Source organism: Astyanax mexicanus, chromosome 2 (assembly GCF_023375975.1).
Source record: "Astyanax mexicanus isolate ESR-SI-001 chromosome 2, AstMex3_surface, whole genome shotgun sequence".
NCBI lineage: Eukaryota > Metazoa > Chordata > Actinopteri > Characiformes > Acestrorhamphidae > Astyanax > Astyanax mexicanus.
In genome coordinates, this window is record NC_064409.1 from 30,518,478 (window position 1) to 30,543,744 (window position 25,267).

A 25,267-nucleotide genomic window follows, 5' to 3' on the forward strand; every position below is an offset into this window, starting at 1 on the left:
TCGCCCACCCCTACGAGACACTGTAAGCACTGTAAGACTTCAGTTTAGTGAAGCATGTGCCTGCGCTGTACTGGATTCCATTTCCCTGTTTTTAAATTGTCATTGTATAATTCGCACCCTGCAAGAGCCAGTCTTTGTGACTTTAGAGTGCCTATGATTCTAAGCTACTTTTAAAAACACCTAATGAACTTTGATGTTTGCTGCATATAATTTGTTTTAATCATTTTAAATATGTATTATGCTTTCTAAAAATATATATTTCCTTTAGTTTTACACAGTTAATATAAAGAAGTATATATTTTAAACTTGTTTTTAAAACTCTACATTTGCTAGATATTTGTTGCACTTTTACTGCCAATCTATAGGGGTTGCGTTAGTTGGCAAAGCAATCTGTGGAACACCTTAGCTGCTCTGTTTATTTCACCAGAAGTAGCCAGTGTTTTAGTTTTTCTCCATTACTGTTTTAATGTTAATTTCTGTCATATATTTTTAGCAGAGACATAAGAGGTGTGCCTGCATTGAACTTGCTTTCCCCTGTATGTTTTTGAGCTGCTCAGAAATTATTAAAATTATTTAAATACAAATGGTAAGTATATTTGTCATCCACACTGAGGATTACACTTAATTGTCTACAAATAGCATGGTACTGTAGTGTATCAGCAGTGATTCAAATGTTTACTAGTTACACAGAGAGCTCTCAAAGACAGTAGAGTATTTTCAACAATAAAAAAAGAATTTTACATTCAGTTTGTAAACAAGGTGTTAAAAAAAAGCTAACCTGGAGCAGGTCCCCAGCCCTCCAACACATAAAGCCCTTCAACACATAAAGCCCTTCAAAACATAAAGCTGGCAAACATCTAGACCTGATCTTCACTCGTAACTGTCACTCCTTTGCACCTCTCGGATCACTACTTCATGCAACTCAATGTTCATATTACAAATAAACCCACAGCTACTCCTACTATGGGCCTGCCTCCACCAGGCCCATTTTCATCACTCAATGTAAATGATGCCACTGATACTCTCTGCTCCACAGTAGGCTCCTGTTTGGACAACCTCTGTCCTCTTACATCTCGAGCCATTAGCTCAAGCAAACCACAGCCATGGCTTAAAATGACACACTCAGAGAACTACGCTCCAAACTCCAAACAAGAGCATGCAGACCTTAAAAATTACCAACTGCTCCTGGCTTCTTTTTCAGCCAGCATCACTACTGCTAAAGCTGAATTTTATCACAAAAAAATCAGCTCCCTCACAGACTCCCGGAAGCTATTTGCTACATTTAAAACACTCCACAACCCTCCACCTCCTCCTCCGGCTACCTGCCATACAGCTGAAACACTTGCCTCATTCTTTACTGGGAAAGTGGCAGCTATCAGCAACCAGTTTACTGATGTAACATGTAGCAGTCCTACTACATGCTCTGCTGCCCGGTATCCCTCCTGAAGGTGTCACTTTCTCCTCGTTCACCCCTCTTACTGAGAACGAGACACTGGCTCTCCTAACACGTAGTAGGACTACTACGTGTCCGCTTGACCCAATTCCTTCAAACCTACTGCAAACCATCGCACCTGCAATCATTCCAGCTATCACGATCAATGCCTCTTTAACTTCTGGTGTTTTCCCAACTGCTTTCAAACAAGCACATGTGACCCCACTGCTTAAAAAGCCTTCTCTCATCCCCGCCCAGGTTGATAACTACAGACCAGTCTCACTACTACCCTTTCTCTCTAAAACACTAGAAAGAGCAGTTTTAAATCAGGTCTGTGGCTTCCTCTCCCAGAATGACCACCTGGACCAGAACCAATCTGGATTCAAAAAAGGACACTCTACCGAGACGGCTCTGTTGTCTGTGACTGGAGCGTTGAAAAAGAAGCACTATGTCCGAGTCCTTTCCAAGCAACAAATCTGACATGTTAAATTAAGAGTTTAAACATCAAAGAGTTACAAGGGGTTGCCAGATAATAAAAAAAAACAATGGCAAAAGACAGAACAGGGCTGTGCACCCTACCTAAATCCAACATATTTATTAATCCAAAACACTGGAGGAAAATTGCACCACTGAATAGTTTTCTTTGTTTTTTGCTTATTAGTATGTTTTTGTGATGTGTGTTCTTTGTGTGTCTCTGTATATAAGTTCCTGGAACTGTCTAATTTCCCCAGGGGGATTAATAAATTCTTTTTTATGTTATGTTATGTTTTATTATCTTATTTTATCTATATTATATTGAAGTCTAAATGAAACTTGGAGGACTTTCTGTGTTTTTTCTTTTTATTCAGAGTGTTTACATTGTTGTTGTTTTAACGAGGCTTTTAAATGTTAAAATCCGCCATCTACAGGTGGCCGCGTGTAACTACAGCAAGCACGCTCGTGAAAAAGAACCCAAAATTAGCCTTGTGCTCAATTTAACAATCGAAAACAACATTATATAGTTTAATAATTAGGTGTACCTCAGGCTCCAACTGATGACGTGAATCCTCTTGCCAATACACAGCCATGGTCAAATGGCCACAAACTACCTGCAGATTTATTTTGTTTTAGATAAAACAGAAATAGAAGTCTTCAAGTGTAAAGAAAGTTATAAAGTATAGTAAAAGTTAATTTATGTCATCTCTTCATTTGTCACTGTGGTAAATTCTCCATTATGAATTTCTGCCACTTTTGTTGCCAAATGGCCATTGCTCTGTTCTTCAGCACCGGAGGCATCGAACTATACCTAAACACAAGCAACAAAAACAACATTAGCTTTACCTAAAAAAATTATTTTATTAAAAAAGCTTTAATTCATAAGAGAAAACACTGCCTACCTGATTGAATTCATTGCAAGCTCCTTAAGCGTCCCCAAATTAGCTTTCAGACCTCCAATTCCAACAAAGGCTTCATAAAAATCATAGGAGAGTCCAGTAGTCCCAAACAAGGTTGGATCATCAGAACTCACCACCATGGGATGCCCCTCTGACATTAACACTGCAGCTGGGTGATTCCGCAAATCTGAGACAAGCTTCAGCACCTACAACACACAAGCTCCATCAGTATACTGCTTTTTATTCTGGGATTATTGCAAAATGTATTTTTTTTCTCAATGTGTCCAATTTAATCATTTGCAGTTCTGTTTAGGGCTGGGCCGTATACAGTATATAATAATGGCGGGGAGCATCATAAGCTGTGCAAGTATCGCAGATGTCTCTAATTTTATGTGGCCTCTATGTGGCCACTGAGTACACACAGTACAGCACAGCTGCTATTACTACAGAAGTATTAACAATAAAACCTGAGAGAGTGAAGTCCACTAACTGGAGTGGTGGAGTGTTTGTTATGACAGAATGGCTAAACATGTCAGGTTATGTCATGTTTAAACCCACAGCAGGCTAAATATCTCAATACAAATTATGTATTGGGTAACTAGGGCTGAAATCACACATTTAGTTGATAAAACCTTCTATCTGAGAGCACAAATTCAAGCGAATGGTCCTAGATGTAACTTAACAGCTAACATTCAACGTGTTCTGTTTATTGCTAATCCCAGACTAATAACTTTACTAACAGTTTAACTGTGCAGTGAGTAAATAGAATGATGTAGGCATCATGCCTCTACTTATCAGACATCTAGTAGACTGGACTATTCAAGTTTGTTTGCTCTCTTTTATTAGGAATAATTCAAGCTATTTGCTCAGCTCACTGGTACTAGGGGTCTGTTTATTTCCCACCTGTCTTATAATGTGTGACTTTACCAGTCACCTCACCCCCACCCTGTGTTTCCTTTAAACACACATATGTTAATGAGCTTTTCTTTGCTTTGTGCTACAACCCAAAATCAGAAGTCGTTGGGTGGGACATTTCCTTTGAGTTTTATTTCATTGCAAACAGAATGAACCCATGATATTTTATGTTTTTTTTTTGTTGATCTCAATTTGGTATATACATACATTCCTGCATTTCAGACCTGCAACACATTCAAATGAATGCGGCAAATAAAATAAGTATTAATTATTTGATTTAAAGACATTTTTTAATCATTACAAACAATGTTCCTTAAAGATTGCAAACTATTTGCATATCTCTCCCTCTACATTGCTAGTAGCATTCAATTATTTTAAAAAATTAGAAGGAATTTCAGTGCAAAAAGAGCAAGACTGCAAGCCTAAGCAGAACACTTGTGATCTCAAATCCCTCACTGAATCAAGAAGCTGATAGAGCCAGTAGAAGACATGTATTGGGCTCATACTCTCTGTAATTAATTAAAAGTCAAAGTAAATGTAAGAAATTTTAAATCGTGTTTTCAGTGCTGTGCTAAATTGTTCATATTTTGTAATTGTCGAAATGGTTATTATTTAGTAGATGGACAATGAACACATCACTCATCATTTGGCACATCATGTATGTTATAATTTTGAAATACCTACCTTATTAGAGAATATTTTTAAATAATGCAATATACCTTACTAGTACCCAACTTTAATTCCACACACTAATTAGGAATGCGACAACCAGTGCTTAAAGGAGGAAGACAAGCATGTGCCTCTGCAGTCTCATTTAGTGAGTCAATTAAAAACATATATTTTATATATAATATATATAAAATGTCATTTTAAATGCCACTACAGCAATGTCTTTATACAGCTGAACACAAATTTCATTGATAGATCTAGGCAAGGGGACAGTAATATCAGTAATATCAATTGTGTTTTGTAGACTAAGAACAGGCTTAAATGTAAATCAGTCATCAGCCTGTTGCTCTGACTATACCTGGTTGGATATAGGACACACTTCCACTGGCACGCCCCTCGTTCTGGAGAGTTCCTTTGCTAGGGGATGATGGGCCAGGGCAAAACCATGTCCAATGCGAGTGGTGTTAAATAACAAAGCATCCAGAACATTTCTGTCCACATCTGTGCCATCTGAGTCTGCGCACACAAACACATACACGCACACACACTAATGGGGACACAAAACAATTTTAATATTAACATTTTTTTAGCAATTCTGTTTAGAGGACTCACCTGTTTCACCAGCATGAAAAAAATAGGACAAATTGGTTTTAAGCTCTCCAGGCACTGACAGCGCTTCTCGAAAATACCAGAGAGGTTTTCCATCATCTTCTCGTCCCACCTACAATAAAACAAACTCTATAAACTAAGAGTGTAGGTACAACCAAAGGCTGGTCATGGTCAACTATGTGTGTGTGTGTGTGTGTATATATATATATATATATATATATATATATATATATATATATATACACACACACACACACACACACATGTCTATGTATAAGAAAGTATTGAAGGCCTCTTACCAGATCAAAGCCAACAATAATCTCTGGATATTGTTTTTCCATCTGTATGGCATTTTTTACTGCTTGCTTTACCACAGACAAACTGAGCACTCTGTACACAGAACCAAAAGAAGAGATGTGTGTGTTACAACTTGATGAAACCTCTTAGACAAGCAGAACTCAACAACTACCATGTTAAAAAAGCTTTTCCAAAGTCCTGGCCCCAACCCTTTTGGAAACATGTGGACTATGCTTCGTAATTAGATATGTGCCAAAAAACAGATGCATTTAACTGAGCTGGTTGATGGCTTCCAAAATTATTACTAAGTATTTGGTGTCCTTTATGCCTAAGTTTGACCCTGCATATTTAATTTATCAAAATGTATTTAAAGATAAAAACTTGCACTTTAATTCACTTTCGGTTTTTCTATCAAACAATTCTTTTCTCCAACAAAAAAGTATTTAAAGAAGTCATTAAAGTCGTTGACTATGATGCTTATGTAAACTTCCAGTCAGAACCATACATATAAGTCTGTTCATATGTTTCTTCTTATATATCTGCATAATATACCTTTGTAGCTGGCCTATGTCCCAGGTCTACAATCACCAAGAGATCTTGCACACAGGCTTACCTGTGGACTGTTATGATTATCCGAAGCCCCATAAAGTCTGGATGAGCCAGCCTGAACTGTTCTGTGATGTTTTTGTATGTCTGGAGGGACCATTCTCTGTCATGGATGTTGCCATTAAGCTCATATGTCTGAAATGCAAAAGTGTGAATATAAATAACTTAAGAACTTGGACATGTACATATTCTAAATGTCATTTTTCCACCAAGTGCACCTTTGTTACATATCAGCAAATGAGTTTTGAGACTTTAATTAAATGCATGTACAGTATTTCACAAACATTATTTGCTGTTTAAGTATTTGTCTACACAACCAGAAACTGCAGTAATATAAATTTAAAGACTTTAGGTTAGTGCCCGTTAAATTTATCATATTTTCAAAAACATGAACAGTTCCAGTTCTGGAAAGTCACACAATTTCACAGTTTATGGTTTATTTTGATACACGTGATCCAGTCCCTGTCCCTGCATGTTAATTTATAATTGGAATGTCTGAAGAGAGGAACACAAGGCATGGAGCCACGTGGGTTTTAAAAATTACTTTATTAATTAATTTGTTCAGAACTTTAAAATGATGCGGTTCTGTTTTGTGGAACAAATTTCATATTCATGTATTAAAATATTTATTTTAATAAATATCCATTAAAAGTTGTTTTTGGTAGCCAAAAGTGGTTTTGATGAAAATAAGGCTGTATTTATGAGAGCACATATTACATTTCACAGCATTGAGTTTTACTGTAAAAAAAAAAAAAAAGGAATCAAGCATAATTACAGTGCCTTGCAAGAGTATTCTGCCCCCTTGAACGTTTTTAATCTTTTGCTACATTTCAGGCTTCAAACATTGTGATTTTTTTGGTCAAGAATCAACAAGTGGAACACAATCGTGAAGTGGAACAAAATTTATTGGATATTTAAAACTTTTTTTAGAAACTGAAACTGAAAAGTGGGGCATGCAATTATTCAGCCCCTTTCCTTTTAGTGCAGCAAACTTACTCCAGAAGTTCAGGGAGGATCTCTGAATGATCCAGTGTTGACCTAAATGACTGATGATGATAAATAGAATCCACCTGTGTGTAATCAAGTCTCCATACAAATACGTGTGTATGTACGAGTTCTATTTATAGTGCAGAGAGCATAAAGAACAAGGAACACACAAGGCAGGTTCGAGATACTGTTGTGGAGAAAATTAAAGCGAATTTGGATACAAATGATTTTCTAAGCTTTAAACATCTATAGGAGCACTGTGCAAGCGATCATATTGAAATGGAAGGAGTATCAGACCACTGCAAATCTACCAAGACCCGGCCGTCCCTCTAAACTTTCAGCTCAAACAAGAAGAAAACTGATCAGAGATGCAGCCAAGAGGCCCATGATCACTGCAGAGATCTGCAGCTGAGGTGGGATACTCTGTCCATAGGACAGTCATACACTGCACAAATCTGGTCTTTATGAAAGAGAGGCAAGAACAAAGACGTGAAAAAAGACAAGAAGTGTGGAAAAATGTGCTCTGGTCAGATCAGACCAAAGTTAAACTTTTTTTTGCCTAAATACAAAGTGCTTTGTGTGTCTGAATAGTAACACCATCCCCAAAGTGAAACATGGTTGAGGCAGCATCAAGGTTTGGGGCTGCTTTTCTTCAGCAGGGACAGGGAAGATTGTTAAAATTGATGGAAAGATGGATGGAGCCAAATACAGGACCATTCTGGAAGAAAACCTGTTGGAGTCTTCAAAAGACCTGAGACTGGGACGGAGATTTATCTTCCAACAAGACTTTGATCCAAAACATAAAGCTAAATCTACAATGGAATGATTCACAAATAAACATATCCAGGGGTTAGAATGACCAAGTCAAAGTCCAGACCTGAATCCAATGGAGAATCTGTGGAAAGAGCTGAAAACTGCTGTTTACAAACCAACGCTCTCCATCCAGCCTCATCGAACTCCAGCTGTTTTGCAAGGAAGAATGGGGCAAAAATGTGCAAAAATGATAGAGACATACTCCAAGCGCCTTGCAGCTGTAATCCCAAAAGGAGGCGCTACAAAGTATTAACTCTAGGGGATAATATTGCACGCTTCACTTTTTAGTTTTTTATTTCTAAAAAGAAGTTTAAAATATCCAATAAATTTTGTTCCACTTCACGATTGTGTCCCACTTGTAAAAGAATACAATATCATATCTTTATGTTTGAAGCCTGAAATGTGGCAAAAGTTTGAAAATACTTTTGCAAGACACTGTATATACAGTTATTTGTATTCTTTAGCTGTTTTTCTTTTTTCTTGGTTTGGTTTGCAGGAAAGTTCTTGAAATGTTTTATCTACCAATGCTCTGATTTACTCAGTGGTAACACTTTATAATACTGTTCCATAGTTAATAGGTAACTAAGCAGGAACTAAGCAGTAACTAATTAATAGTGCTGCATTAACACCTAAATATTTTCTATTAACTACCAGGGAGTACTGAATAATTACTCAGTAGATAGTACTGAACTAATGATTATAGTAGTTCACAAATAACTCCACAATAATTACTGAGACTTACATATCTCCCAGAGAACTACTTACTAATTATGTCTCCTTTATAATAACTATTCATTAATTACTGCTCAAATCAACATTAATTACTGAAAACCCTTACATCCCACCTGGGGAACTATAGATCTAAATCAGGCATATTTGAATTAAATGCATATTAATTAAAGGCATATTTGAATTAAGCAAGTGACACCATTTGTAGTAGTGGTAACCTTAATTACCTTATTATCCTCAGTTCCTTCCAAATATTAGCAACATATAGTAAAATACTACAGTGTGTATTACTCTGCTTAACCATCAATTTTTGGAAGAAAAAAACAACATTATAAGTTCTCCAGAAGGCATCTAAGACTCTAAGAATGTCTGTAAGACTGTAAAAATGTAACAATCATTGCTTTAATACTAGGTATCAGCCTTATAAAAGTGTATCTTCAGCGTTTGCAGTCTCACAGAGATTTATTTTGACTGTAATTTCACAGCGGACGCAGCTCTCTAGGTCCTTCGTGTAAATTCTCTGCTGTGCTGCTGCTGCTGCTGGAGGAGGATTAAGAGAAACTCTGCTGCTTTCATATTTCTGTATTTGATTGAAAATAAACTAGTAATCAAGATATTGAGATCTTTTCCAGCTGATTTTACCCCCGGATCAGAGGAGGACTCTTTGTGGGTTGTTAACCAGCTTTAGGATGTGTGTTAGCTAGCTAAGTTAGCTAAGATGTGTGTGTTAGTTAACTGGCTAAGTTAACTAGGTTATGTGTGTGTTAGTTAACTAGTTTAAATGTGTGTTAATATTATTATTATTATTATTATTATTATTATTATTATTATTATTAATGTATATTTCCCTTTATAATACTGTGACATGATCTGCAGTAACTCCTAAAGAAGAACACAGTAACTCCTCAGTAATTAGTAATTAGTTATCATGTTTCTCACTTTATAATACTGTGGTATGATCTACAGTAACTCCTAAAGAAGAACACAGTAACTCCTCAGTAATTAGTAATGGGTTACCATGTGCTGCTGTTAACTCCCGAAAAAAGAAGACAGGGACCCCTTATTAATTATCTATGAAGAACACAGGGATGCCTAGTCCTTTATCTAACACAAATATTTATTCATTTAAACATGATTTCCCCCAGAATAAGGATGTAGGACACAACCTAAAGTAAAGCTGTATGTGAGCCATCACTTCTACTGAGCACATCTCCAGGAGGACTGAAGAAGAGCACAGGTTTAGAATAAACACCTGTAACACACTGACAGAACATTACAAAAATGGGGGTTAAGCAGACTACTGCACATTTCAGTGTGTCTAACATTTGGAAGATATTGAGCATACTAAGGTAAGTAAGGTTAATATATGATAAGTGGTGTCACTGACTTTAATATCACCACTGATAGAATAACCTGCAGCAGCAGACAAACACACTGATAGAGCCTAGCGGTCCGGCGCTGTGGAATTACCGTAATTACCCTAATAATGCGCACTAAAAGTCTATGTGAGACTGCAATGCTGAAGATGAACGTTTATAAGGTTGGTGCTGAAAATTAAAGCAGTGACCATTAAAACAAAATTGAGTACAGTCAGTCTTAGAGTCTTCTGGAGAACATAAATAATGTCTACTATGTAATAATATTACGTTATTAAGTTTTTGTTTTCTTTCAAAAATGGGGTTTAAGCAGATTACGACACACTGTAGTATTTTACTATATGTTGCTAATATTTGGAAGATAATGATGATAATAAGGTAATTAAGGTTACTACTACTACAAATGGTCTCACTCAAATATGCCTTTAATATCACCACTGATATGAATTGTTTGTGTAGACTGATTTAGATCTATAGTTCCCCAGGTGGCATGTAAGGGTTTTCAGTAATTAATGTTGATTTGAGCAGTAATTAATGAATAGTTATTATAAAGGAGACATAATTAGTAAGTAGTTCTCTGGGAGATATGTAAGTCTCAGTAATTATTGTGGAGTTATTTGTGAACTACTATAATCATTAGTTCATTACTATCTACTGAGTAATTATTCAGTACTCCCTGGTAGTTAATAGAAAATATTTAGGTGTTAATGCAGCACTATTAATTAGTTACTGCTTAGTTACTGCTTAGTTACCTATTAACTATGGAACAGTATTATAAAGTGTTACCTACTCAGTAATGCCTTTTGGTGCCTTTATTCATGAGTGTAATATAATGTAAACATTCACCAACCCTGGACAGGCCAGCTCTCAGCTCCACATATAAGATATTGTCATCATAGAGCTGCTGAAGACCCTGGTAGAGGTAATCCCCGAAAACAGGTGCATAAGTGATAAGCCCTGAGATTGCAATGAATATCTGCTCAAACCTCTCCCACACAACATCTGGGTTAGGATAGGCCTCATCTGGCTCCTCAGTGAACAGAGTGAGGTTCCGCATCAAACTGAGAATGGAAGAATAGAAAAGGTTAGTTTACCCTCAGAGTACAGCATTATGTCAAGCATTCTGTGCTGTAAAATGATCCAATTACACCTGCATGCTTCATATACTTGGGGCATATTCTGATCAGAGAATCAGATGCTGGTTTGAGGAACAACGTGAAAGGTCAGTCACCTCTTGTCAAAGGTTAGGACGTCACTGGTGGTGGCTCTGAGCTGCTCAAGCAGACTCCATGAAGAGCAGCCCCAGATTGGGAATGGTCGCTGGGCAGAGAACAGGAACCGCACTGACCCCGTCCATGTGAAGCAAATGTAGCAATGAGGCCTGTATGTTACATTCATCACAAGCCAATCCACACTAACCAGAGCAGAGCTGTGCACATGCAGGACCGCCCCTAAAGCAAATTAAGATGGTGAGATAACAGATACTGAAACAGACCTACCCTTACAAAAAATACAATTATTAAAGTGTACTATTAGTATACGTCTTTTAAACTAAAATGAAGCATGTATGCTTTTAGTATGCTATTTTGTACTTAGTGACATACTAAACATAATTATAATTAAGTATTCTTGGTTTATAGTAGCTTGTAGTTTAAGGTGGAATACCTCACAGTACACAAGTGGCACTAAACCTGACCATTTAAAGTGGAATTACCATCACAGAACTTTATTATCAGATTTTATTGAAAAAGTTATTTTAAGATGTGAGAGTTTTGTAACAGGCTTCATTCATATTATAATCCATTACCACATACATATGTATGTCTCACTTCTTTGTATATGCCTAGTCTAATAGTAAATATAATTACAGAACAGTTAAAATGATCTACATCTAAACCTAGTAGTATACCTCACAGTACAAAAATAATATATAAGTCAACTATGTCATAAGTTCACTTTTAGTACAGTTCAGACAAATCAAACTTACTTTAATACTAGTAAGTTTACTTATACTTATACTTATATACTAAAATTGGGTCAATTTAGTCTCATTTAATTATTGAAATTGTATACTTACAAGTCTACTACAAGTACATTGATCCTAGTATGCTTACTACATAATATATGTTTGGGAAATACATTTCAACTTTACACTCTGTGTACAGATGAGACCAGCCCAGAGCTTTCTGGTGAATCCCATCATCATAGCATTTACAGAAAATAAATGATGCCTTTAAAGAGTGTGATTCTGTGGTTGCTGGCATATTTTGAGAGTATTGGAAAATTCCAGTTAAGAGATATAAGCAACTAATTAATGGTTACAGTAGGTACCTGGTTTTCAAAAAGATTGTTACCAAATATAATGTTGAAGATGCCAATCATTTTGTCCAGTACATTTCTGGTGTTCTGTGTAAAATTATATAATATTCAGTTCAAACAAAAAAATGATAAATATATAAATACCAAAGAGTTACTAATTACAACAATTTTGAAAAGTGGTGCATTTTCTGAAATCCACATCTTAAAATATTCGGTAGGTTCGGTATTTATAATAGTCCAGTTCTTGTATAGTCTAAGTGGACATCAATCAATATGCTATAAACATCATAATGAACAGTGTGGGTTCCAGGGTCAGTAATTGAGGCCTGTATAAAGCAGTGGTTTTCAATATTGTTTCAGGAGTTGCCAGGTCCTGTACTTTTTTTTACTCAAGCTTAAGAAGGGCTTGTAAAAAAACTGACTGGTGAAACAGGTAAGACATTCAAAAATCCCTCATGGAGGTACTCAGGCTCAGAGTGGTAAACCACCAGTGTGCTCTTTTACCTTTTGGCATTTTTCGCAGCAGTTTAAAAACTGCACTCTTTTCTATGCGGGGCTTTGCTCTGAAGAAGTGCATAGCAGGAGGAAAATCTGAAGCCATCATCTCCCGCTCTTTTAGTTTATGCAAGTGGGAATCCATCTGCTGTTCGGCTGCTGTGAGCTCCACTCTTCCCCCCACCTGCTGGGAGGCTTCCTGCTGCAGCATCATGTCTCTCTGCCGAGGGTCTGGTGCGCTTCTGCTCTCTTTCACAGAGCTAAACATCAGTATGGTCATCAGAACTATTGTAGAGGAAAAGCTATTCATGGCCTGAGCCGGGTTTTGTATGGAGGTTGAATCAGTCGTAGGCTCCACTTAAACATCAGAACACAATCTCTGTGTTCCACCAGCACAAACCTGCAAGACCACAGCACAGTTTCCACATAACATCTAATAACAAAGTATATTATTAACGAATAGTGAAAATATACATACAGAAAAGGAGCACAAAAGTAACATAGAATATAGAAAATCTAAAAAAGCAGTGTATCTCGATTTTACTTTGAATCACATTTCATTGCAGTATGAACCCTAGATATTCACTTTCCAAAAAGAGTTGGTCTGGGCTGTAAATCTTTTTGTTTTACGATTTAGGAATATAAATTGCTATTTCTTTCTCACAACATTTAAAAGACTTAAAGTTTATCACATGAGGTGAGTTTTTGAAAAGAAACCTAGTCATTATATTTCTCTGTTTTCACCCCCATGCTTCACGGTTGGGCCGGTTACCTTTGGGGTTGTACTCATCCCTCTTCGTGTGGGCACATTATTTCTGTCATGCCTCTTCTATATCATCCAGAGGATGATCATTGGTTAACTTAAACGGGCTGGGACATGTGCTGGAAGAACAGCAGGAATCTATTAATGATGGCGTAGTGTGTTATTAATGGAAATCTTTGAGACGGTCCCAGCTCGCTTTAGGTCATTGACCAGGTCTTTCTGTGTAGATCTGGGCCAATTCCTGACCTTTCTCATAATAATACTTACTCCATAAGGCCAGATCTTGCATGGAGCCCCAGACTGAGGAAGACTGATCTTGGGTTTAAGTGTTGGTGTCTTCTCACCAAGCTGCCTATCTATTGTCCTGTAGCTCAACACTATTGCAAATCTATTGCTCCTATAGGTGCAATTAATACAGCCTGGCAATGCTGCATCAGCAGCAGCTCGTACAGAAGCGGTGGCTGACTTCACATGTATCAGAGGAAGCATGTGTTAGTCTTCGCCCTCCTGGTGTGTTGGGGCATCACTAGTGATAGGGGGACTCCTAATGAGTGGGTTGGGTAATTGGCTGTTTAAATTGGCAAGAAAATGTGAAAAAATAGAAATAAAATTATACATATATTAAAAAAAAACATACAGTGTGATTTTCTGGACTTTTTAGATTCTGTTTCTCACAGTTGAAGTGCACCTACAATAAAAAAAAATACAGACCTCTTCTCCATTCTTTGTAGATGGAAAAACCTGTAAAATCAGAGTATCAAACACGTATTCACCTCACTGTAATTGCTGTCTGGCAGAACAGTGTGCACATACATGTTACTGAAATCATACGTGACGTGGCCAGAAGAACTCCTGCGAAAAGTGACCCGACTGCCCAGATTTTAGAATGAATATATTAGGCTTAGCAGGAATGGTCGTACTGAAACAAAATAATATGGACTGCCACAAAATAATTACTCAGATCTGCCGGAGTCATTAGCCACACTCTGATAATGTTTTATATTCTCTGTTTTACAAAAATCCAGTTAAAACTAATTCCATCTCTCTGCCTTCCTCCGAGTTACTGACCGCCCACCTGTCTGACCCGATACCGATGGATGTTGGACCCCCAGGCTCTCGCGTCTCCTGTCCGGCCAGACTGATGGAAGTTTCTGAAGTCAGCTCTTCTCTATCACCCACCACAGATCAGCTGCTCATCATCCATCTTACTCTCCACTACAGATTACATCCAAGCTTACATGAACTCGAACTCAGAGGTGGAAAGTAATGAATTACATTTACTTAAGTTACTGTAATTGATCCCAATCCCAATTACTGAGTAAAAAATAAAATGCTGGGGGGGGGGGGGATAATTGTCTGAATTAAAAAAAAAAATTCACGGATGCTCACACGTAGAATAACGAGGCAACAACGTCCTCATGCAATGCAAAATGTGCCCTGCCGGACAGAGCTGTCAGCTTTCAAAACTTCCACATCAAACCTGAGAAAGCATGTGGTCTAATGACAAGTTAACAAATAATAATGAACTGTAAAACTATAAAAATACAGTTTATAGTCACCTATATTACCATAACTTTTTAATAGTAAAGAAAAAAAATGGATTATTATGTGGAATAATAGTTCATTAAAACAATTTAATTTATGATTTGTACTTTTCCATCAAATAATTAAAAGTAGCTATGTAACTTTTACTCAAAGTACATTTTAAATTGAGTACTTTTTACTTTTACTCGAGTAGATTTTAAGATGGGTACTTTTACTTTTACTTGAGTAGAATTTCAGCAAAGTAAAGGTACTTTTTCCACCTCTGCTCGAACTGCTTCCATTAGTGGTGCTGCTATACTCCTGAATATATAGAACCTATGTGGATGTATAAGGACTTTTTAAAATTCATTTAAACGTTGTTTGACCAGTGGCCCCCCCTCAAATGTGATTCTTGGTCCTGCCCTTGGTTTCTTCCTCCTCCTGCAGCTCTGAGGGAGTTTTTCCTTGCCTCCGCGCTCACTGGGGGTTCTGTATTCTGAATTTTCTATGTTTATTGTTTTGCCTGATTCTTTGTCCTGTAATCATGTTTCTGTAAAGCTGCTTTGTGACAACACCAGTTGTAAAAAGCGCTATACAAATAAATTTGATTCGATTTGACTTTAACTTAAATCTATCAGTAGAAACATTAGTAGCTGTTTATTTGAAAGTTAAAACAATCTATGAAAGTGTTTACACATATTTTAATATACTTTATATTTTATTTTATATTTAAAAAATTGTAATGTTGTAAATTGAACACTGAAATAGTGGGGACTGTATTAGCAAGCACAAAAACACAGCTTATTCAACACAACCAGTTCTCTGGCCCAAAAAAACTTTTTAATTTTAACAAGAAAGGAAGAGGTTCTGTCATCTACTAAAATAGATTTAAATGTTTAAGCAGTAAAAATTCAAATCAAGCCTGCAGTACTCACCCCAAAGCTGAAATGACTCTTCCACAAAAACTCCTGTCTTTTACCACAGAATCATACTTCAGCTGATAGCTATATGGATGTGAACAGTCACTAAAACTTTCCACACACTAAACTTGTCTAACTCCCTGCACTTCCCCCCTGTCTAACTGCACGAGAGTGTCAGCTGAACTGAACCCTTCACTATTCTTCCCTATCTGCAGCAGAGTGTGTTGAGACAATGGAGGAACCATGAGTGACTCACTTAATTTCTGCAAAAATGCTGAAGTAGACATTCTTCATTCTTCTTCCACCATTTTGTATTTCACTTCATGCATTCACAGTCTAAAGGAATAGACAGATGAGACTGAGGAGTCCTTTTTCCTTTTATTATTTCCACATTAAGATCATTTCAGTATTTAACAGAAATGTGTTTGGTTCAGTTACACATCATACACACTCGTCACCAACAGGAATGAGAGAAACAACCGTAACCAGCATCTACTGCTAACATTGACTTATAGAGGGTGTAAAACTGCCTCAGAAATTATTCCAATCCTTTGCTATAGAGTGTGCTGAAAAGTAAATTCAAACATAGCGATACATCATGGAGAATGTTCCTAAATGATCAAAAATGAACATTCACCTAAATCTCTTGTAACTTGTAAACTTTTGTAGCATTGCCTCTGAATGTCGCAGACAATCAGAACAGGAGATGATAAATACCAGACTTGCAGAAACTAATCAATATAATACTTTCTGTGATTTTTCTTTCACAACAACAATGAATCACAATTTACGACACACACATGCACACACAATTTCTCAAGTTAAATATTACTTAGAGTTTCTTATTAAAAATAAAAAAAAGAAATACAACAAGAACAACAAAACCACTGCATTTCTGTTGTGATTCTCAATGCCCCTAGGTTTCAGACATGTTTAATCCATGAATTTGCGGTTCTGGTTTGCTCCGAATAGGGCCACTCGGATTTCAGGCATCATCTAAGCAAGACAAAGAAATGCTTGGATTAGAATATGGAAGCACAAACTTTATCATCATTTTTCAGATTTTTTTTTGGGGCCTCAAATCTTTAGTTATTCTAAAATCACATAAGCTATGCAAGTTTGGGAATGCTTTTAACAGATTAATCCATGTTGTTGATGTACTGATGACACATGATGTACAAACTAAATAAGCTATCTCAGGACATTCCTCAGAAAGCCTTTCCCATAAACTATTACTAGCATTTCTCAGCTTTCATACTCATTCATACCTGTTGTGCTATAAGCTCGAGCCTGCTCTCCAGAGTGTTGGACACCTTGATCTTTCCATCCGCGTTATAGATCTCAATACCACCAGAGCTGGGTGTGGAGTGGAGAGACGCAGTTAGTAACTGCTTTACACTTATGGATCAGCAATTAGAAAGGCAAATGAATACAAGTACATACATTCTTATGCATAAAGGGGAAGTGAACCTGCTGACTTTAAGTGCAATCAAAGCAAAGCACATCTGATTTAACTGGTTTAAATCAGCTGCTTTCAGTTTTCCAATAATCATTACCAGTGCCATGCAGATGTAACACCCCCCTTTGGTATTTCAAGCAAAACTGTGCTCTTACCCTGCTAATTGAACCTTCACACTCTTACAGCTCTTACTGGTGTAATGTGCAATTAATGAAGATTGGCCACCAGGCTGCTCCAATTTAGCCATAAAACCTCCCACACTAAAATGACAGATGTTTCACTTTCATTGTCCAACCCCTGTATGTACTTGATTTACATCACAGATAGCAGATTTCAGTCAAAAGAATAAAGTACAACCAAACACCCAGCCTTTTTGTATGCTTTTATGTGATACAAGTAATTGGGTTTCCCCCATTTTTTGTGTGATTCACTTGGGCAGACAATAGCTTACTTTATTTCAGTTTTGGCCATTCTGCCTAATATAAAAAGCTTTGTAGCAGAATGATTTGCCAGTCAGTCTGACTAAAAGGGTGCATTTGAATGTTTGTGCCTAAATGCATATCATCAATGTATATCTATATTTTAATCTTGCTCAAATTTTTAAACAAATGCTTCATCTTTAACTCAGTGCCCTTAGGAGATCAGTATACAGTGTTAGAAAATAATTATTTGATCACCTACTGATTAAATAAAAGTTATTTTAGTAATTATGTACTGGATTATTATGCACTGAACTACAAACCACCAAGAATTCTGACTTCCACAAACCAGAAAAAATATAGTCCTGCCCCTTTAAGGAAGCAATCTTAATCTTAATCTACCATTTAACCCTCTTGACTACCTTCAACAAGACCAGAGCTGTCAAAAAAATGTAATGGAAAAAAAGTAGACCTGCAGTCCTTCTGCTTAAGAAGACCTGTAAACAGCATGTCTGAGGTTTGCTAGTGAGAACTCATATGACTCAGTGAAAGCTTGGGAGAATGTAATAGGGTCAGATAAATTAAAAAATTTAGCTCTTTGGCATGAACATGGCACACCGTGTTTGGAGGCTGGATATGACCTCAAGAACACCACCCCCACTTTTAAACATGAAAGTGGAATCATTCTGCTTTGGTGTGGTTTCTCTGCAAAAAGTACAGGACAAGTTTATCGCTCTGAGGGGCTGATTAATGAGGCCAGTGTGGCTTAAGATGAAGCACATTAAGATCCTCAAACCTCAAACTTTGAGATGCCAAGTGAGATCCTTTAAATTTAGGAAATTGTCTGTAAAAAGGAGTGGGCCAAAATCCTCCTAAGAACTACCAACTACACTAAACTTCTGACCTCTGTGCTTACCTACAAGAGTTTCTCTACCAAGTACCAAGTCACATTCTGCTTGACGATCAAAAACCTATTTCACCCAAACAAAACACAAATTTGTAACTTATGTAATGTTATGTTTTTGTTGATATTCTGTCTCTCCCTGTTAAACTAAATCTACTGTAACTATTAAAGACTGTTTATGGCTTAGTAAGGGGGTGAACTTCAAATCAGCAATGGATCAAATAATTATTTCCCTACACTGAATCTACAATAACAGAAATGTTGATAATTCCACATGCTCCTGCTTGGCTCTTTGTGTAAAAGTTTGGTGACACATAGTTTAGGATGTGAAAGAATTTAAATGGTTTCTTGAATAGATTTTACTCACATTTCTGCAGGGAGGAAATTGTCTTGGTCAATCCGGACTTCAAGGTTGTTTTTTGCAGCTGCTTTATATATAGGAATGTTTTTCTGCACAGAAGCCTAAACACCAAAAAACATTTTTTGTAAATTGAGGTATCAAAGCATTAAATAGTGATCTTCTTAGTTTGTTCAGTGAACGTTGTTTTTATAGTAAAAACTGACCTGCACCAAAGCCAAGTCCTGCTTGCGGCAACGGATTGTCACTTTGGGCTCAAGCAGCTGGTAGAAACCCTGAAAGACATCAGCAGAACCAAGAATTATTTCAGAATGTGTGATTTTTACTGTTTCATCAAGCCGATCAATTAGCATTTTAATATTTATTACTTAATATTTAGACAGAGGCAGTCTTGTTTTCAAAGTAATGAAGAAATAAGCTCATTTTAACTATCCGAATTTAGCAGACACTTTTGTCCAGAGTGATTTACTAAAAGTTCTTTGTCATTCAGTTATCCAAAGAGAGCTCCAATATTATACATACATTAAATCTATAACCCTGCAAAACTTTATATTGCTCCTTAAAATGTAAGTAAAGAGGGATTCTGTGCAGTGTGATAAGTGGTGCTAATGTGGGTATTGCCCAAGCAGTCTTCTAGTGTGCACATACTGTTTACACACATCTACTCAGTTTCTACCAGCTGCCTCAACAGGACTGTGGTGGAGAGGGACAGCAGCATCAAGAAGTTCCTAGGTGTTCACATCAGCGAGGATCTGACATGAACAGAACACACCACACAGGTGGTGAAGAACACACAAAAACGCCTGTAATTCCTCAGATGGTTGAGAAGGTTTGGTCTGAACCCCAGCATCCTCAGGACTTTCTACACCTGCACTGTGTACAGCGCAGTACATCACTGGGGTTCAGCTCCCAAACCTTTTGGATTTTATACACCAACCGCTGCCTGAGGAAATCTAGAAGAATAATGAAGGACCCCTCCCACCCAAGCCACTCCCTGTTCTTACAGCTGCCGAGTGGAAGGAGGCTCAGAAGCCTGAAGAGCAGAACCAGCCGGATCTAAAATAGCTTCTTCCCCCAGGCGACCAGGCTGTGGACCAGCCAGTAGAACAGTGTTCTGCCCAACCCACCCCACTGCCATCTATACAAACTCTGCACCCTGCACTTTACTTTATACTGCACCTACCGGACTGTCCCATACTTATCCCACATACAGCATTCTGCACCCTGCACTTCCCACACAACTCATTCTGTACCTGCACGTTACTCATAGTTACTCACAGTCACCTAATGGACTATTTCCTCACTTCCACACACACACACACACACACACACTAGAGATCTGCACATCTATATAGCATTCTTTATTTACATATTCAGTCATACTTAACGTATTTCCGGGAAATATTATGTGTTTCCGTGCAATACCATATCTCAATATGTCTATAGTGTAAGTTATTGTGTGTACTGTTATTATGTATATTGTGTATACTAGTGGGAACCTGCACCCAAGTTGTTTACACAAATGTACACCTGTACTCTGTGGCGTGACAATAAAATCTTGAATCTTAAATACCTCATGCAGTCTCCCCACTTTACCCACAGAGAAGTGAAAATACACTGTAATGTTTATACAGTGGAAATGCACTCAACAGCCGGTCATTGCTTTGGTTGAGCATAATGAATCGCACCCGCAACTAAGGGTCGACTGATTATTATCTTCTGTAAGCTACGCATTGCTTCCGGTCTCCTGTAAAAAAATCTCTGGAATCCAGCGCACAGGCTATGGGTAACAATCAAACCAAAGTGCCGAGGCCCTCTGTCTGCTTATCATGTCTGCAACTCAAGCAGCGTCTCTCACAAAAAGTGCTTTGTCGTAAAGCTCACCTGTAGCACCAGTCCATCAATCAGAGCAGAATACCTGGACGGGTCTCTGGCTACATTAGCCAGTCTCTGACGAGCCTCGTTCAGCATATCCTAGAAAACACCACAGAAACTTGATTACAAAAAAACTAAATAAAAATACACATTAGTCAGTATTCAAGAATACCAACCATCTGAACAGAAACCAAAAAGAAAGTTCTACAAACCGAGATCATGTCGTCACGAGCCTTCAGCACCTTTAGTCTGGCCTGGTTCATCAGATTGGACATCTGACTGTGGAGGGACAGAATCATACATTTACTACTATTCTTTATTATGTTATACAGCCTGCAAGAAAGTCACCTGTGAGTGACTAAATGATCTTAAGAGTTTGAGGCAGCAATGATAAGTTGGCAAGGTCTACTAGTAAACAATGCAAATAATTCTCACAACAGGGATACCCAGTTTTAGTCCTGATCATGTATCATGCTGCAGAATTTAGCTTTAATTCTAATCCAACATACACAGGGGTTTTAAATCTGAACTCTCCAATATGGTAGATCTCCAGAAATAGGATTGCGCAACTCTGCTCTAAATGTTAATATCCACATGATAAATCTGATTAACAATTGCAATACAGTGCAGGGAACACTGGGGGTCATATAGCATCTGTTGCACCATAAAAGTAGAAAGCAGTGACAGAAGAGTCAATCTAAAAAAAAAAACAATCTCAGACAGTTTCCTGAATCACTAGACCCGTCAATACATATAACTACTATAGCAGCCCCAGTTTTTGGAAAAGGGATTTCAATTGTAGACCATGACTCACATTTTCTTCTGCTGCTCGATTTGTTTCTCCTTCTTTTCATAGTACTCCATGATCTTCAGCCTCTGAGTCTGCACCAGGCGACCCTTCTCAATGTTAAACTCTTCTTCTGCCTATAGGAGGAGATATATACATTCAGGCCACTAAATATTACAAAATACACCTTCCTAATTAAATAGAGCGGTGGAGCTAAACATTGTACTGAATATGAGACACTTTTTAAACCATGTTTTATATATGTTTACCTTAGCATCAATCTCCTCTGCTTTTTCATTGGCCTCCTGCTCAATGAAAGCCATCATGTGCTTAATCTGGTGAGAGAAAGAGAGAGGGCAAATGCTGAACAAAATAAATAATTCTATACGCTATTTCTCACACTAATTTGATTTCATCACAGAAAAAATAATCATCTTTTTTAATGTGAATTTAACACCTTAAAACAGCTTTATAGGCTTTTTTTAGAGGGAAAGCTCTTTCAGGAGTATTTTAGTGAATATAGAAACCTCCTCTAAATCAGCAGTTCTCAAACCCCCCCCCCCCCCCCCCAATGTACCCGTGGCATAAAAAAAAACCCTGCTAAATGGCAAATTGACATTACTGAAAAATATATGTAGATTTTCTGAGGCCTCCTTATCGCCCACTGTGGCCCCCAGTTTGAGAACCGCTGCACTAGATAATGATGGCCCAATGCCTTTTGAACAGAAGTGTGGAATGTCTCTGTCTCTGTTCACTGCTTAAACTTACAAAACTCAAATCAATAGAGTATATTTTGGCAATAGTTTAGGAATATGACTCCACTTTACACCTTTATGCACCACAGAGAAATGAACAAATAAAACAGACTCTATTCAGCCATTTAATCATTATCCATAATCATTATTCTTTACGCATTCAACTAACAGATACCTATTACTCATCACAATCACAATTAATCACTGGCCCATCAATTGAGCTATTCCCTTTTCATCTATCCATCCATCCATCCATCAATCTAATCATCCACTTATTACTGCATTAATCCACTCAATTTTAACCTATTTTCCTTTTATTCATTCATTCATTCATTCATTCATTTACTCATTCACTAATTGGCTCAGGCGTTAATGCAGCTATTGAGTCTATTTTTGAACACAGCCTGGTCAGTCTGTGGGTGAATGTAGTTTATTTTACTGGGTTAAGCTATAGGTGTAGACCGTGGTGCAGTGCAGGATCAGCGGTAGGCCTGTTCTGATCTGAGATCAGGGCTGAAGATGATGGAGATGCTGCTGTTCTCTGAAGGTTACAGCTCCTCTCGCTCACCTGCTTTTGCACGTCCGCGTCGCTCAGCGCCATGTCTGCTGCAGGCTCTCCGCCGGATCACTCAGATAAACGGAATGAAGAGAAAAGTGAAGATCAGCTGCTCCTAAAACACCGAGTTCACCTCCAGAACCAGCAGAACAGCCCAGCAGAACCGTGACGGAGAGAAAATAACAGCCCGAGCGGATCAGCTGACTCTCAGCCAACAGCGCAGACTCACATGACGGGTCACTTCCCTTTCAGGGACCAATCAGCGCTCAGCTGCTTAGATGACGCACCCCTTCCCCACACACACACACACACACACACACACACAGGTACAAACACACACAGAGATACACACGATTAATCGGGATTACAGAACGAAAGAGACACAAAACGTTTCCTACAGCTCCTCGCTCTGAGTCTCTGCTCTCTGCAGTAGATCTGTTTATTACAGGATGATCAGAGGTGTGTAAATGCTGTAAACATGTCAGCAAATCATTCTCACAGCACGGCTGTGGGGGTGGGGGGCAGATCGTGCTGCTTCAGCGGCCACGTCCCAAATCCCAGACTGTAGCCGAGGTAGGAGGCCTTCATATACAGTCTGTGCTGTAGGAATGCAGCGTTTACGTTCCAGGACGCAGGGGCTGTATCCGAAATGTGCCCCGCAAGTCCCCTCATGTTTTATAGGGATAAAGAGAGGTTTGGGGAAATAATCTGTGTTGTATATCAGTGTATTTTTTAAATGAAGAAACAAAGACGTTAAATTGTGGGTCGATTAACATGACTAATATTGGCTAATGTGGATTAATATTGATTAATACTGTTGATAGTTTTGCCATAATGTGAGGTGGGAATCCTTTAAATAAGAGGTCACTTCTGGACATGATAAATATACACCTTGTGTTTTTTTTGTGGTGTGACTCAACATTATTATTATTATATATTATTATATATTTTTTTACCTCATCAGTAGCCCAAAAATCACCGTCTCCTTTTTGTGGAATGTATTACAGGCCTAAAATACAGTAATGGATGTATGTAAAAATGAAATGAACCAAACATAAATAATCTTAATCTCTGCAATAAAATAAAAGTCAAAAGAAATGTGAGAAAAACTGTATTTTATTTTATTAAAATGGTATTTTATAGCTTTTTACGCTGACCCAATAGACTTTTTCAATGTAACCCCCTAAAATCATTTTCATAAATACATTTTATACGCATTTTTGTACTGAATCTTTCACCCATTTCCTCAACACATAACAGTATCAAATGTTTTATCACCGCAGATAGTTTTTAAAGCTTTAAAACGTCATCTATAAACTGTTAAAAGTGTTCTGACTGTAACTCCAGCGTCTGTCCACAGTAATCAGCAGTGTAATGCTGGATCCTTTACTACATCAAACCAGATTACTGTAGAAAAAAACTTTAATTATAAAAGTTGTATTTGCTTTTTTAGCAGAAAACCTACATTTACATTTCAAAATGAAAGTGGATAGTTACTATTATTTATTTGTGTTTTTAGCGCTTAAGTCTAATCACCTCCAATTATTTTGGTCTCACGCGCGGGCTTCACCTATCATTTTTATATATAACAGAGAAGTGGGTAAGCATTTTTATTTATATATAGTCCATTTAAAAAAAATGGAATATCGTTAAGAAGTTACTTTATTTCTGTAATTCAGTTGAAATGTGAAACTCATATATTACCAGAGGTGGCAAAAGAAAAGAAAAATTGTAATTTAGTAAAAGTACCTTTACTTTGCTAAAATTCTACTCAAGTAAAAGTAAAAGTATCCATATAAATGTAGCCAGGTGGTGAATTGAGAATACACATTTAAAATGTGTGTCTGTAACTTTAAGAAACACAATCAGAAGTGTTGTCACCCTGAGAGAGGAAAGGGAGGAGCTAAGAGCATGGTAGAGAAGGAGGCTCAAGCTGCAGTGAATGGTGGTGCTTCATTTTAGGATCCATCCAGAGCCATCCTAATGAAATAAGAGAAGCTGTTTGTCCAAGTTCTCTTGATGAAATGCTCAAATCTTGTTGAGTAAAGCTGAGTAAATCGAGTGCCACTACCAAATACTGTACTGTGTTCTTAGTTAGGGTTTTTTACAGTGTATTCATTTTTATTTTTATTGTTTTGAGTACAATTTAATCAGAATAAAATACCCGAAAAAAAAAAAAATTGTCATTTGGTGTGCGTCCTTTCCCCGGTGACATAAAAATCTACTCGAGTAAAAGTAAAAAAAATACTCAATTTAAAATTTACTTTGATTAAAAGTTACATAGTTACTTTTATTTATTTGATGTAAAAAAAAGTACAAATCATAAG

The 25,267-nt window shown here is 37.4% G+C and overlaps 2 protein-coding genes across 2 annotated transcripts in view; both read right to left on the reverse strand.

Annotated features, from left to right (window-relative positions):
- Positions 1–1,847: 1,847 nt before the first annotated feature.
- Positions 1,848–25,267, reverse strand: part of ada2b (adenosine deaminase 2b) — a 210,196-nt gene continuing 186,776 nt past the window's right edge. Inside the window, exons 2-11 of the mRNA XM_007256036.4 lie at positions 15,843–16,502; positions 12,630–13,020; positions 11,038–11,257; positions 10,657–10,867; positions 5,909–6,036; positions 5,298–5,388; positions 5,002–5,110; positions 4,748–4,905; positions 2,809–3,011; positions 1,848–2,717 (exon numbers count right to left, since the gene is read on the reverse strand). Of these exons, the coding sequence (XP_007256098.2) occupies positions 2,624–2,717; positions 2,809–3,011; positions 4,748–4,905; positions 5,002–5,110; positions 5,298–5,388; positions 5,909–6,036; positions 10,657–10,867; positions 11,038–11,257; positions 12,630–12,930 (1,515 nt within the window). The 5' untranslated portion in view covers positions 12,931–13,020; positions 15,843–16,502 and the 3' untranslated portion in view covers positions 1,848–2,623. The remainder of the gene's footprint in view (positions 2,718–2,808; positions 3,012–4,747; positions 4,906–5,001; positions 5,111–5,297; positions 5,389–5,908; positions 6,037–10,656; positions 10,868–11,037; positions 11,258–12,629; positions 13,021–15,842; positions 16,503–25,267) is intronic.
- On the reverse strand, positions 16,193–23,208 carry atp6v1e1b (ATPase H+ transporting V1 subunit E1b). Its single transcript, XM_007256035.4, has 9 exons — positions 22,953–23,208; positions 21,899–21,964; positions 21,657–21,766; positions 21,055–21,121; positions 20,852–20,941; positions 19,174–19,242; positions 18,977–19,071; positions 17,096–17,183; positions 16,193–16,823 (listed from the first exon to the last, which is right to left on the reverse strand). Exons 1-9 carry the CDS (start codon positions 22,983–22,985, stop codon positions 16,761–16,763), a joined length of 681 nt encoding a protein of 226 aa, XP_007256097.2. The 5' UTR covers positions 22,986–23,208; the 3' UTR covers positions 16,193–16,760.